Here is a 14,138-nt window from a genome sequence, read left to right as displayed (position 1 = left end):
AGATCTGACGTTATCTTAAAAGCAATTCTCTGCTTAACTTTCAAAGGACCTAAGTAACATTTTGTTCATTAATTAATTTGAGTACTGCAATCAAAAGCTTTCATGTTTCATGTTCTGTTGATTACCCTATTCAAATTAATTCATGAAAAATGTTATCAGGTCCTTTGAAAAGTTAAGCTAAATTTTTTGAGGAAAATTTACTTTTAGGATTTAAAAATGTTTTGAACTTTGGAATTTTTTTTTTGATGCCAAATGTCTCAAAAATACATGAAACGTCAAAATTTGGTGTCATCAAGAAAAAAAATTTTTGGAAGGAATTGACTTTGTGGGACTTTTTCCAAAGTCCCAGTAATTTTTTTTTTCAATTTTTTTTTTCGAGGTAACAACAGATCTCGACGTTTCATGCATTTCTAAGACACTTGACACCAAAAATAATTTTGATTTCGATTTTTTCGATCGGATGCTGTGCTTGCGGATCCAACATTCTACGAGCCTGGTGCAGTTGATTTGATCATCAGTGCCAGTCTTTTCTTCGACGTGCTAATGACAGGGAGCTGGAACATTGCAGATGGTGGTTATGTACAGCATTTGGATGAGTTATTTGTGGGAGAATCTCCGGTGAATTCGAACGCCTCCGGCCTGCGGTAGCCAACTTATCCATGGAACGTATTGATGAACTATTAACGAGGTTCTTGGATCTTGAGGAGTGCCAAACAAACAGCTTGCTTTCCCTCGAAGAATCTGCCTGCGAAAACATTTTCAACCGCACGACCATTCGTGATGCTGCTGGACGGTTTATTGTAACCTTACCAAAGAAGGAGCATCTTATCCAGAAGTTAGGGAGATTCTCGTACAACGGCACTAAAAGATTTCTTGCATTAGAGCGACGGACGATTGGACGCAAATCCACGGTTGAAACAAATGTATGCCGAATTTATTGCAGGAATATGTTCGTCTAGGCCCACATGAAGGAGGTTGACGATTGCGAAGTAGCCTTACAAGCAAGGCATTACTATATCCCTCACCATTGTGTTATCGCTTCCGATAGCACAACCACGAAACTACGCGTAGTCTTCAACGCGTCATGCCAGACAAGCTCGGGAATTTGCCTGAGCGAGGCGGTGATGGTTGGTCCAACGGTGCAGGAGGATTTGAACTCCATAGTCCTTCTTTTTAGACTACACAGATTTGCGGAGTTTGCTGACATAGAAAAAATGTATCGCATGGTGAAGCTCCGACCTTGCCAAAACTTGCACCTGATTATTTGGAGAGATGATCATGGAAGTCCGCTTCGTATATTCAAGCTGTGCACCGTAACATACGGTACAGCTTCAGCTCCTTATGGCATATGCCACCAAATGTCTGAAAAGACTTGCAGAACTCGACGGAACCCGCTTCCCAGCCGCTGCCAAAGTACTGAGTGAAGATTTTTACGTGGACGACATGGTGTCAGGGACGGAATCCATCGAAAAAGGCATTCTGCTCTGTGAAAACATTCAGCAGCTGCTACAAGGAGGAGGTTTTACCCTCCGTAAATGGAGCTCTAATTGCCCTACGATACTGGAGCACATTCCGCCCGAATACAGAGATGACCGTACATCATTTTGAACTGGATGATACAAGCGCAACAATCAAGACACTGGGACTTATCTGGGAACCAAGATCAGATAACTTCAAATTCAAGGTTCCATTGTGGAATCAATCTGTTATTTGCAAGCGATCAGTGATTTCTGATTTGGCCCGTGCATCTTTGATCCAATTGGGCTGATTGGACCAATCGTTATAATAGCACGTATTTTCGTCCAAACCTCTGAAGCAGAAGGTTTCTTGGGACGAATCGCTTACCGAAAATGATCAATCCCAGTGGCGAGATTTCCGGTTAGGATAGGCGAACTTAAATGACGTGACAGTTCCTCGATGGGTTTCCTACCGTTCCGACAGCATCGTCGCTCAATTGCACGGATTTTGTGGATGCTTCTAAAGTGGCCTATGGGGCCTGCACATTTATGTTCGGGTAGCACACTCTGACTGTCTAATTTCTTCCCATCTGCTGACTTTCAAGGCCAGAGTGGCACCGCTTGATTTCAAAGAAAGAAGCAAAAACTTATGGAAATTCCCCGACTGAAGCTACTCTCCGCCCTACTCTTAGCCCACCTGTTCGATAAGGTTGCTAAAGCTGTCAAATGCACGACCATTTTTCTGGACGGATTCGGAAATTGTTCAATACTGGTTGGCGTCATCACCTTCTCGTTGGCAAACCTTCGTAGGAAATAGAGTTTCCGAAATCCAACATCTGACTAGAACCGGTTCTTGGGGCTACGTTCCGGGTAGCGAAAATCCATCAGATGTGCTTTCTCGTGGAACAACTCCGTTACTACTGAAAGATGACGAGGTCTGGTGGCACGGACCAAAGTGGCTTGTTCAGGGTGAACAAACTTGGCCTTCTACACAGAAGGTGCTCCACAATCGACTAGATCCAACACTGCCCAACGGCTGCAGTCGTGAATGTTCTTCCACCCAGCGAGATATTCGAACTGGAGTCTTCACTCGACAACATAATACCCCTTACAGCATTACTGCTAAGATTCAAATTCAACGGTCTGCATCAAGAGCAGTCAGAAAAACGCACAGGTGTGCTTACGTAAGAAGAGCATTAAAGCAGCTGGCGACAATCACCCAGCATGAATGTTTTTCAAACGAGATTCAAGATCTGCAACGAAAGGGTAAGGTCAAACTTACTTCGCGACTCAGCTCTCTCCATCCAACTGACAAGCGGTATACTCCGAATCGGCGGCCGGTTGCAACATGCCAACGTTACCGCCGATCGAAAGCATCCAATTATTTTGTATAAAAATCATCCCTTCACAAAGCTAGTTATGCTTCACTACCATCATAAATTACTCCATGCTGGACCACAACTCTTAGTTGCTGCAGTTCGTGAACGATTCAGGCCACTTTCAGCCAGAAGTATGGCACGTTCAATTGTACATTCGTGTCAAATGCTTCCGATGTCGTCCGTCGAACCAAGAACAGCTAATGGCTGACTTGCCACCTGAGCGAGTCACACCAGCGCCACCGTTTCTTCGAGTAAGGGGTGGACTAAAACTGCCGGTCCATTTTTGTGAACTATCCACAACGAAAGAAGGTTCCATTGAAATATTTTGCTGCCATTTTTGTGTGTCTCGTAACAAAAGCGGTGCATGTTGAAACGGTAGCAGACTTGACAACAGATGCAATCCTCGCAGCTCTCGGAGGTTTGTTGCCAGAAGGGGAAAACCTGAGATAATCATGATGAGCGACAACGCAACTAATTTTGTTGGCGCTCGAAGACAGCTAGATGAAATGCGTCGTATGTCTCCAATCCAAGCAAGCACAGGAGAAGGTGGTCACAGAGGCTGAAGAACGATATAAAGTTTCCACTTCATTCCGGCGAAATCCCCTAATTTCGGTGGCCTCTAGGAGGCCGCCGTAAAATCATTGAAGTTCCATTTGAAACGATCAGTTGGCTCCAGAATATTATACCCTGATGAACTGCAGTCTGTATTCGCCCAAATAGAGGCGTGTTTGAATTCGCGCCCTCTAACGCCTTTAAGCAATGATGTCGCTGACCTTGAGGTACTGACACCAGGTCATTTTATCATCCATCGTCCGATGACCTCAATACCAGGGCCAGAAATTTCAGCAGATGTTCCTGAAAACCGGCTATCTAGGTGGCAGCGCGCTCAACGATTCATGCAGTCAATTTGGACGAGATGGTCGTATCAATACCTGTCAACGTTGTACAATCGTACCAAATGGAGGAGGCAACGCAACAATCTAACTGTTGGTACTATGGTACTAATTAAAGAAGACCATGATCCTCCATTGAATTGGATACTTGGACGAGTCATCCAAACACATGCTGGAGCCGACGGTAACGTGCGTGTAGTTACCGTGCGTACCGTAAACGGAAACTTCACAAGAGGAATTTCAAAAATTTGTCCGTTGCCTGTTCGTGAAGGTGATCCAGCTTCTACAAATGATGAGTGAAGCCCATCGATGAGGATGGGCGACAGCGGGAGCCAAGTGGCTCCCGCGTGCCAGTTAAGTGTTTGTTTTTAATATTAGATAATGTTTATAATTTAATATTTTCAAGTGATTTTTTTTTTAAAGTGTTCAAGGTGTTTTTGCTTAGGCCCTTGTCAAAAGTTACACCAGAGTTAAAATGGCAATCCAATGATGCAGATAATGTTTTTTGGCCATAAACGATGTATATTCAAAATTTCAGAGAAATCAAGAAATACAAATCTCGCGTGATTTTTGAAAACGTCGTAAGTCCAAATGAGTGACTCTCTTTCATTACGCTCTCTTTTGCTAATATCTACACGTAAAAAAATAACCTTATATGTTATGGCAAAAAACCATTCGAAAATACTCTCATTATGTCACCTAATGAAAAATCCCATATCAAAAAGCTAATAACACTCATAAGTTAATGAAAAGTATAAGTTTTGGAATGTATGTGACTAATGCGGTGTATAAGTTTTTTCTTATACATATCATTAAGCGCCTGCCTTGTCAAAAAGTATTAGAAATCTTAATAATAAATAACATTAAATTTTTTTACGTGTAGGCTAGTTTAAAATTTGTTGCAATATTTTCACCTCAGCACACTAGACAAAGCTATTTTTTCAGATCGGTGCTGGAAAATCCAATGTAAATGTTAGAATGGCTTTGTAATAATCGAAAGAGAAAGTAAACAAAGAGAGCCTCTCTTTTGGACTTACGACGTTTTCAAAAATCACGCGAGAAATATAAATCGACCTTCGATTTCACAGAGCCATTGCACGGTGACGTCATCACATCGTCTATCTCTTTTCCACCTGTTGAAAATTAGAAAATAACAGGACCAGTACTTGTTAAATTTGACAGGTAATGGTCCTGTTGTTTTCTAATTTTTATCAATGGGAAAGAGATAGCAAAAATTCGTGCAATGATCTATATGAACTTTTTTCGAGGAGATGCAACTTTTTAGTACTATAATACCCGTTTTTGAAATTCGAAAAGTCGAATTTCATTGGCACCCTAATGCACAGCTAATCAGGTCTTTTGTAGGACACAGTTTTCCTAATTATTTAGCACAAGTTCCTGCGTCGGTACACCTGTGTTCAGAATAATAGCAGCGGAAGCCGTTTTTCATACAAAATGGTCAACTTTGATAAGCTGTAACTTTGCAGCCCGATGACCGATTGAGCTGAAATTTTGGCAGGGAACTACAAATATGATGAATTTTGCACATACTAAGTATAATTTTTTTTTTTTTCGGATGACGCGTTCAAATACTACGCACTAGGTCAAATTGTTCAAATTAATAGCAGTTTTTGTTTTGGAAATATCAGAAAAACAATTAATTGAAATGTTATCAATTTGAATTCAGGTGCTGCGAGACACTAAGTTTATAATTTAAAAAATATAAATTGTTGGATTTGACATTTGAATTGGCCAATATAACAAAAATAAAAACTGCTTTTTTTTTTGAACAATTTGACCTAGTGCGTAATTTTTGAACGCGTCATTCGAAAAAAAAATGATACGTAGTATGTGTAAATTTCATCATATTTGTAGTTCACTGCCAAAATTTCAGCTCAATCGGTCATCGGGGTACAAAGTTACAGCTTGTCAAAGTTGACCATTTTGTATGGAAAACGGCTTCCGCTGCTATTATTCTGAACACAAGTGTACCTACATACAGCACGTGCGAAATATAACGGCCACTCTTGAAATCTCTAATTAATGCAATCTATGTTATAAGCGAATGATAGATTCGGAATAAGACTGACTCGTTAATCAGTACAAGTTAACTTTTTATGCTTCAAGATTTCCAGATTTCAGATATAAAGTCGTAACTAAGAGTGTAACATTGCAATCAACAAATATTCGTACTCCTAATTTCTAAGATAGATCTATAAATGATTCATACAAAAAGTGTTACATAGGGGGAAGGGGGATGGAGTCAAAAATGACCAATTTTTCCGTTACGTAATTTAGGGATCTTCTCTAACGGGGTATTCGGAGTATCAAACAATCATAATATCCAGTTTTTCAACTGCCTTTATTTGATTCTCAAAATACATTTTTGTTCCATACACAATGTTTAACTATATTATATTCCAACATTACACTTTATATTCTTATACGATCATACGCACTTACATGGAATAATGGATAGGTGAAACTTGTTTACCTACAAGCACATACAAACAGACATAACAATATGACACTCATACATATTTCATCGTTCACTGATCTACTGGTCGATTCGAATAGTGGTTCGCTGTGATCAAGTGACCATTCGTAGCGCGCCTTAATTTTGCTCGGGTTTCATGTTTGCTTACTACCGCCATGCCACATGGTTCGTGTTTCGCTTGCATCCTCATATTTTATTACCCAATAGTGAATAAAATTGAATTGCCGTCTCTTTTTTTTCCACGAAGTTCACTCACTTTTTTTATTAAATTTGAGTAGTTCCACTTTTAATGAAAAGTAAAATTTTCCGTGGGAAAAAAGAGTCAGCAATACAATTTAAATCACTGGTGAGTAAAATCAAAATGAGGGTGTAAGTCGACGTTAACAACAGAGGTCGTTTTGTCATCGTTGAATGTTCTACGTGTTATGTCTGTTTGTCTGTGCTAAAACTCTTACAATATGGTCTACATTTTGGAGATTTCCGCTCAACGTTGTCCTTGAATAAAGAATAAAAAAAAACATGATAAAACTCATTAAAAGTAAACGTTCCCTATCTTTATCCAGAGAATCGAACTTATTATCCCCGTTCGTATCCTGTCGAATGCCGCACTGCGTTGTTCGTTGCGTAAATTTTAGTCAGAGCTGAGATTCTCTTAGCGATTATCTGCCGGCTTTCTACTGCGGTGGTTGTCCATAACCGTAGCCATAGGCTCCCTGGGGCGGAGGGCCCTGTGGCCCTGGAGGAGGCATTTGACCACCTGGCGGACGCTGATACTGATAACCTTGGGCCGCTTGTTGATATTGACCCTGGGGTGGAGGAATCGGAGAGTAACCTTGCTGATGGTAGCCATGGGGAGGATACGGAGCCGGGCCTGGAGGTGGTCCTTGTCCTTGCGGCCCTCCTGGAGCTGCTTGGGGATAACTGCCTGGTGGTTGTTGGTGCTGAGTGGATGGTGGCGTGGCGCTATAGGACTGTGGTGGGCCCGGAGGCTGTTGACCAGGAGCCTGCGGTTGAGGATAGCTGCTTTGTGGGGGATGTTGGCCAGCTGCCGCCGGAGGAGATGTGTATGCTTGGGGAGGTACGGGACCAGGGGCTCCTGGAGCTGCCGCTGCATAACCTGTGGAAGTGGTTGGTGGCATTGAAGCGTGCGAAACGCTGGCAGGAGGGGCGTTCGAGCTCGGACTGGGCGAAGAGGTTTGACCAGGTGCTGGACTTGATTGATTGGTGTAAGTTGGTGCGCCGCTCGTCTGGGTTGAAGGAGCGCTTGCCGAAGTTGGTTGACTTGGGGCGCTCGTCGTTGGAGGACCATGAGGAACAGGTTGGCTTGATGGATAGCTGGAAGGATATTGTTGTGGCGGAGGATAGCTTGGTTGACCACCGGCCGGTGCATATCCTGACGGTGGCTGTCCATAAGCATTCGGAGGATTTGGGCTTCCATAACCGGGGTAAGCATGTGGCATCGGTGGTCCTCCAGCAGGCTGTGGTGGATACTGTCCGGGCGGTCCATACATTTGCGGTTGTGATGCTGGAGAATTGGGCGGCCCTTGTTGGTAGTTTCCTTGTTGTGGCCCACCTTGTGGTCCCTGTGGAGGTCCTGCGGTAGGATACGGAGATCCTTGTGGAGGTGCCGAACCAGAAGTTGTTGGAGGCATTCCACCATGATGATATGATTGGGGAGCATTAGGAGGATAGCCTTGAGCAGGATTGGGTGGTCCATATGGTGGATAGCCTGGTTGGCCTTGGTATGGTTGATTCGGTGGAGGATAACCGGGATAGTGGCCATGCTGTTGATATGGACCGCGCTGAGGAGGATAACCTTGGTTTTGTTGTGGTATGGGCGGTTGCTGCGGTGGAACGCCTGGTCTTCCAGGTTGTCCGGGAACCGGTGGCCCCTGATTGGCGGCAGTTTGTCCTGCGGAAGATGTTGGTGGAGGTGCCTGCGGACCTCCACGATAGCCTGGTTGCTGATTCGGTGGAGGAGGATGAGCTTGGCTAGTGGGTGGTTGAGGTGGTGGCTGAACACCTGGTTGAACTGTCGGCGGTTGTTCGGCTCCAACTGGAAGCGCGCCACCCGGAGCAGCTGATTGGTTCGGTCCCGGTGTTTGGGCCTGTGGGCCATGAGTTGGATCGCCTTCGTGGCCTGGCATTGGCCCTGGGGCCGCACCACTAGGAGGAACTCCATGCATTGGAGGACCACTACCGTGTTGCAATACATGGGGAGGCTGTGGAAATATCAATTTATGAATTCAAGCTCTTTCTGGTAAAAAAAAGCGAATGTCGCAGGAGAGTTTTCGTCATCAACATCCCCTGTTTAAACCCTTCCAACCCACGATTAAGATTTCAATAGGAGGAAACACCTTTGAGAAAAATAATACAACAAAAGTTAGGGTATCGTCAGGAACTCCCGGCAGGCTTTTGCGTTTTGGCACACCCCCCTAAAGTCTCGATTGCATTTTTATGTTTCGGTTCAACTGCATCGTAATTTCTCAATTGAGCACACAGTTTTGAGTTTTGACAAAATAGTAATTTCTGTCTTTGGTTTTTGAGTCTGCCGGGAATTGGACCTTACCAAGAATACCATCCGTGGCCCTATTTGGCATAGCCAAAATTAGAGGAACACGAAAACAAAGTTTTTAATTGTTAATCAATAATTTGATTCTTTCCTACTGTTTTACTATTTTTACACAGTATTGATTATATAAGCAGTTTAATGAAACCAAAAAGTGTACCAAATATTACTTTTGTTGTAAAAAAATCGATGAAGGTGGGAAGGTGCAAAATTTGATGGTTCTCTGCAGACCCCATTTGCGGGAAAAAGTTAAATAAAAGTGACAAGCGGAGGATTTGTTTCACCCTTATCCTGGATAGAGCTAAATGTATTTGATGGTAATGTTTTGGTAAGAATTATTTCTGACTCCCTGGCATAGTGCATTGATTATGGCAGGCAAAGAAAAACATTCAATTAGTCCTGTGGAAATACTAATAGAACATAATGTTGAGAAGCAGGCCAAGTTCCAGTTGGAATGTAGAAACATTGAAAAAGAAAGGGAAAATTGATTTCCGTCTAACGCTGTCGATTATTACAAAAATGAAGTAGTTTTATAAACCAAATTGATTAAAACTGATTAGATAAAAGATGTAACAACATAGCGGCATAATTGCGGAAAAGAACCAATTATACGACTTACCGGCAACAAAGCTTGAATGTTATGCTGCGGATCCGCCAGATTGGCCAAGTACACCAGATTCCGGTGCAATGCAACGTGATAGGACATACACTCGTGCGCTTTGCCCATATTTTGGAAGTCCTGAATAGTTTGGATCAATCCGGCGTTTTCATCCAATATTTTCTGGATGTGCATCGGACTAGGCGGAGGGCCCTGGCCCCGATTCATCGGACCTCCGGGTCCACCTCGGTTCCCCGGATTCGGGGGCTGTTGAGATTGCTGCTGAAATAACAGGAGTAATTTTTATTTATAAGTCACCCTGTGATAGCACATAAAATTGCAACATTTTTGAAAAATCTGAATTGCTCAAACAAATAAACTAACCTGCTGAGAGTAGGCGACCGACATGTTTGTTTTTTGTTTGGAGCTTGTGCAGCAGACCTGACTATTAGCTGACAACGCGCTCAATCTTCAGTCGACTTCTGCTGGTTTATTCCAGTGGATGAAAAGAAAAATATGATTATTTTGGTTGCCAAGTGGCTGGAACTGCATTTTAATTATGATTTTGAAAGTTAACTTACCGTATTTTAGCAATTATTACTAGATTTGATCAGCAGCGGCACAATTTTCATGCGAAGGTGACAATCACGCACAGAAAAGAGTGACTTATTGAGTTACTGGACGCGCATCGCGTATGTACCTCCAAGGTCCATAATCAAAGGTATTCCCGGACTACGCGAGTGACGTGAGTGATACACGGAGTTTAAGCCAGGGCGCTCAGATTATTTTTTGATAAATCGAAAACTTCTTTACTGTAGAAAAATGCGTGGACACCCGTTTGTGTATATGAATTTGTGAATGGATTGTCTGATTTTCGGGATTTTCTGGCTCATCGGTTCGTTTCGTTCGGGATTCATGGTGAATCGTTAAAATACGGATTAGAGTGAAATCAGTAGTGATTCAGTTTAGTTGCAAATTTTCGAATACTGTTCTAGTTTGAATATGAGCCAAAATGGAACAAACTCACAGGCTTCCACAGCAGTGTTCTATTCATGTTTGATTATTTTTCCATTAAATGAAATGATTATGTTGCCACTGAGGAAGGCAAAGTGAATTGATCCGTACATAAAATGACGCATTTATACACCAAAACAATTGAAAAATAGGGGAACGGTTCGCCACTTCATCTCATAGCTCCTATTTCAATCCCATCAAAAACAAAGCAATGGAAAGGAATTTGGTTTGTTTATTATTTTTGTGGTTTTTTTCAGCAGTGAGCACGCATGTTGACAAAAAGAAGCGACGAATTTGGTGCCGTATTTCTTTGTTTAGCGATGAGATGGATATATGTACAGTGAGATGGAGATCGGAACATTTCCCCTATTTGAATCTCGTGATTCATTCGTGGTTTAAATCTGCAGAAAATAGAACTGAGCGGTATAACAGTTTTGAGTCTCGACTGTTATAAAAACCAGTGCAGACTATAGATAGTAGAATCTATAGATGAGCGAAAGCATGGCTGAGTCGATTTTTTTGCCCGTGCACACGCGCATATGACGTCACAGCCCTTAACGTTTCCATTGAAATCGTGACGTCATGCTCGTTTGGAGACACGTTTGACAGTTCGTTTGGAGACAGAGGATTTATCTTCGCTCATCTATATATTCCACTATCTATAGTGCAGACGCGATGCGGAGACACGTATTGGCCTATGGGTAATCGACCATTCGGCTGATCGATTTGGCGGACTGTTACACTAATTTACATTTTTTACGCACGCTGGTAAATCCAAACTTAATCTTGTGGAAATTTTCTTTTCTATAAACTACTACTCATGAATATAATGTGGAGTTTTTTGTGAGTGAAGGTCAACTTTCCCAAAGAACCCATATTTTTTGAAGCCTCTAACTATTTTTTAAATCGAAAACAAAAACCGAAAAAGTACTGCACGTGTGAACCGGCCTGAAAAATTCACCCGATGTTCGTTCAAAATCGGGCCAATCTTTAAAAAAGCTTTTTCGATTATTGTTTTTTATTTTAAAAATAATTAGAGGCTACACGCGAAAAAATGTTGCTATTGAAACTACCATTCCGAGGGTTAATTTAAGAATACGCACCGACGATTTTCAGCAGACAACAAACCCGTTTGATTTTACCATGCGCGCAGTAAAAATCAACTGTGGTCCTGGTGGTATGTTGTTACATGAACTAAATCAGTGGTGAATTTGTCCGAATGCATGGTTAATTGAACTGAAAATTTGTGGTTGTTTTAAAAACATGGCGTAGTCTACAAAATAGTAATTGTTAAATGGGGCACACACTTGTGGTATTCGTACCATGGTACAAGGCGACAAGAAAATAATTCCAAGGCTATCTTTAATGAAGACAATAATTGGTATGGCACTCATTTCAAGATTTTTGTACCATGGTATGAATACCACAAGTGTGTCCCCCATATTACCATGGATTTTTTTTCTGTGTATGGGTTCTATACAGTTACGTCCCTATGAAACTAAGCGGGAGATTTCAGTGTGTGCTCTCACTCTTAACTCGAATGAGATCTCAATAGCGCACAGCTCTTTTTGAATTTGTTCGAGTCTTTTTTGACAAGGGTTGACAGGGTTGAATCATCAAAAGCATATTTTGTACACTGAAAACCAAAACTACCCAAAATTGAGTTGTTTGCACTCAAAACCGTGGATTGGGCCAATAACCCAAATTTGAGTTAAATTACTTTTCTGGCACTAGGTAGTTTGCCTTTAATCCCATGTAAACAATTTACCCAAAGCTGAGTTTAATTTATCCAAAGCGGACCTTAATCAACCCAAAATAGAGAATATTGAATTTACTCAAATTTGGGTTATTGGGCTGAGCAACCTCGGTGAGGTGTTTGCATCTTGCTCTAGTTTTGATAGCAATCATGTGAAAGGGAAAACTACCCAAATTTGGGTAAATTTTTTCTGCTATATTCTCATAAGTGCGTATATTGAACTCAAAGTTTGGGTTGATTTATCTGTCCGTGTATGTTTTAAACCCTGTTTTAACTTGAACATAAAAATTGTTTTTCAAGTCATTATTTTAATACACCTTTTAACGAAGTTTTTTTTATTATTTTATTAAAAAACAAGTTTCTTACTAATTAGAAAAAAACTGCAAAAGTTTCTTGATAGTGTAACCCTGATTGTAAAGCATCAGATTCTTGTCTGGAATCTTACTACGGACATACATATTTTCAAGATCATCGGACACTTCTAGAAGCACCAATTCATATTATGAAATATCTTCCAAGTTCACAACTTATCCGGACATTAGTACTTGGAGCAGATCGTTCCTCCTGAACAAGACCAATATCGGCATGGCCGTTTCTGTGAAAATTAAATCCAGGTCCTTTGGAAGTTCTAGAGGTAGGTTGCTTGATTAGAAGTTTGTTCCATGGCACACCTTGAAATAAATTTCTCTTTTCAGATTTCTCAATTTACGATTTCGCGCACTCAGGGCAGTTGAAAGGCCGTCGGCCAAAAGCCAACGTTCTTGCCGTCGATGCTTGCGAAGCTGATGACGCAATGGATGACGAAATGGTCCCAGTCCAAGGGAATCAGAATGGGAAACAATTGGTACCCAGTGTCCAGGACGAAGGCGTCTATTCGGACTACACAATCGATATATGGTTTATTATATCGGAGTTCGTTCGACCGGAAGATGTTGGTCGCTTTGCGTTAATCTGTCGGAAAACAGCAGAGGTGGTTCAGTCAGCCAAATTTTGGCACCATATCTATCGAAGGCACTACGATCGTACTGTAGATCTCCCGCGGAGGCTTCAACCGGATTTTATGCTGATGCTGAAAGGCCTTCGCGCACGCACCATCCGATCTCTGTATTACTGTTATGAACCATTTACGCATCGGATCGCTGCTACCGCTTTTACCGACCCCCACCGAGTAACAGGTCGTCTGCTCATATTTTCTTGGTATACAAAGTGTAAAGCAACTTGGAACTATTATTTCAAGCTGAAAACCAAATTAATCCCAGGCAGTAGAGCGGACCAGTCCGCTCGAATGCAGAAACAAAAAGATTCCTTGCAGTATTTGCAAGACACGTATGCAAATGCAGAAGAAGGCTGTCAGATATTGATAATTACGACGCAGACCATGCATCTGTTGCCGCAGTACCATGAACAGTTGACCGTAAAATCTTTTACGCAAACGTTGGCCCAAGGTTTCACAAACTACAAGGTGCGACTGCAGATGGCCAACTATTGCCAGCGAGTGGTGGACGAGATATTGTTCGTGCCCGTTCGGAAGGTTCGAGTGCTGGACTGGTGGAATCCGGAGTACTATCAAGTGGATCCTACGATCGAAAAGGAAGTGGATGATGAGTCAGAACCTCATCAAGATATGGAATACGATGCGGATAATGTATATTGGGATGACTAGATGAATTGTGTTTTTATTTAGATAACCCTCCTGGAACTCAAAACTAAATGCACTCACGTTTTCAAGGGCACACCATTCAATGCGGAAGCAGCGTACAACTGACAGTTTTATTATTTCACGCATGCTGCGACGCAGTGTATTGGGTGATGTATGAAAAACGAGAGTGAATTTAGTTTTGGATTCCGGGAGGCTTGTCCTTAGTAATACTTATTATGTATCCATATGATATATCACATATAGGAAGAGATAGGTTTTAAACCTATCAAGTTTAAAACAACTTTGTGATAAGTACCTATTAGACGTTTGGAAAAA

At 41.8% G+C, this 14,138-nt stretch overlaps 2 protein-coding genes across 5 annotated transcripts; one reads left to right on the top strand and one right to left on the bottom strand.

The window, feature by feature from the left end:
* Positions 1 to 6,072: 6,072 nt before the first annotated feature.
* On the bottom strand, positions 6,073 to 9,992 carry LOC134207599 (basic proline-rich protein-like). Of its 4 annotated transcripts, none has more exons than XM_062683304.1 (4): positions 9,975 to 9,992; positions 9,778 to 9,875; positions 9,415 to 9,675; positions 6,073 to 8,448 (listed from the first exon to the last, which is right to left on the bottom strand). In XM_062683304.1, the coding sequence occupies exons 2-4, from the start codon at positions 9,799 to 9,801 to the stop codon at positions 6,901 to 6,903; spliced, it is 1,833 nt and encodes a 610-aa protein (XP_062539288.1). In that variant the 5' UTR covers positions 9,802 to 9,875; positions 9,975 to 9,992; the 3' UTR covers positions 6,073 to 6,900. The 4 variants fall into 4 exon arrangements, with proteins under 4 accessions (XP_062539288.1, XP_062539289.1, XP_062539287.1 ...); XM_062683305.1 differs by having other exon boundaries at positions 9,415 to 9,672; XM_062683303.1 differs by having other exon boundaries at positions 9,778 to 9,878; positions 9,975 to 9,989.
* A 2,409-nt stretch (positions 9,993 to 12,401) lies between these two features.
* On the top strand, positions 12,402 to 13,827 carry LOC134214150 (transmembrane protein 183-like). Its single transcript, XM_062693571.1, has 2 exons — positions 12,402 to 12,797; positions 12,859 to 13,827. The coding sequence occupies exons 1-2, from the start codon at positions 12,749 to 12,751 to the stop codon at positions 13,824 to 13,826; spliced, it is 1,017 nt and encodes a 338-aa protein (XP_062549555.1). The 5' UTR covers positions 12,402 to 12,748; the 3' UTR covers position 13,827.
* The last annotated feature ends 311 nt before the right edge of the window (positions 13,828 to 14,138 follow it).

The sequence above is a fragment of the Armigeres subalbatus genome, chromosome 1 (assembly GCF_024139115.2).
Source record: "Armigeres subalbatus isolate Guangzhou_Male chromosome 1, GZ_Asu_2, whole genome shotgun sequence".
NCBI lineage: Eukaryota > Metazoa > Arthropoda > Insecta > Diptera > Culicidae > Armigeres > Armigeres subalbatus.
This window is presented reverse-complemented; position numbering and strand designations above follow the sequence as displayed.

Bases quoted from the DNA above. Each gene is read 5' to 3' on its own strand.
- LOC134207599 (XM_062683304.1), bottom strand. From the start codon at position 9,801: ATGTCGGTCGCCTACTCTCAGCAG. The intron at 9,676-9,777 runs GTTAGTTTATTT...CTGTTATTTCAG, and splicing joins CGGTCGCCTACTCTCAGCAG to CAGCAATCTCAACAGCCCCC. The intron at 8,449-9,414 runs GTAAGTCGTATA...ATATTTCCACAG, and splicing joins ACATTCAAGCTTTGTTGCCG to CCTCCCCATGTATTGCAACA.
- LOC134214150 (XM_062693571.1), top strand. From the start codon at position 12,749: ATGGCCGTTTCTGTGAAAATTAAATCCAGGTCCTTTGGAAGTTCTAGA. The intron at 12,798-12,858 runs GTAGGTTGCTTG...TTCTCTTTTCAG, and splicing joins GTCCTTTGGAAGTTCTAGAG to ATTTCTCAATTTACGATTTC.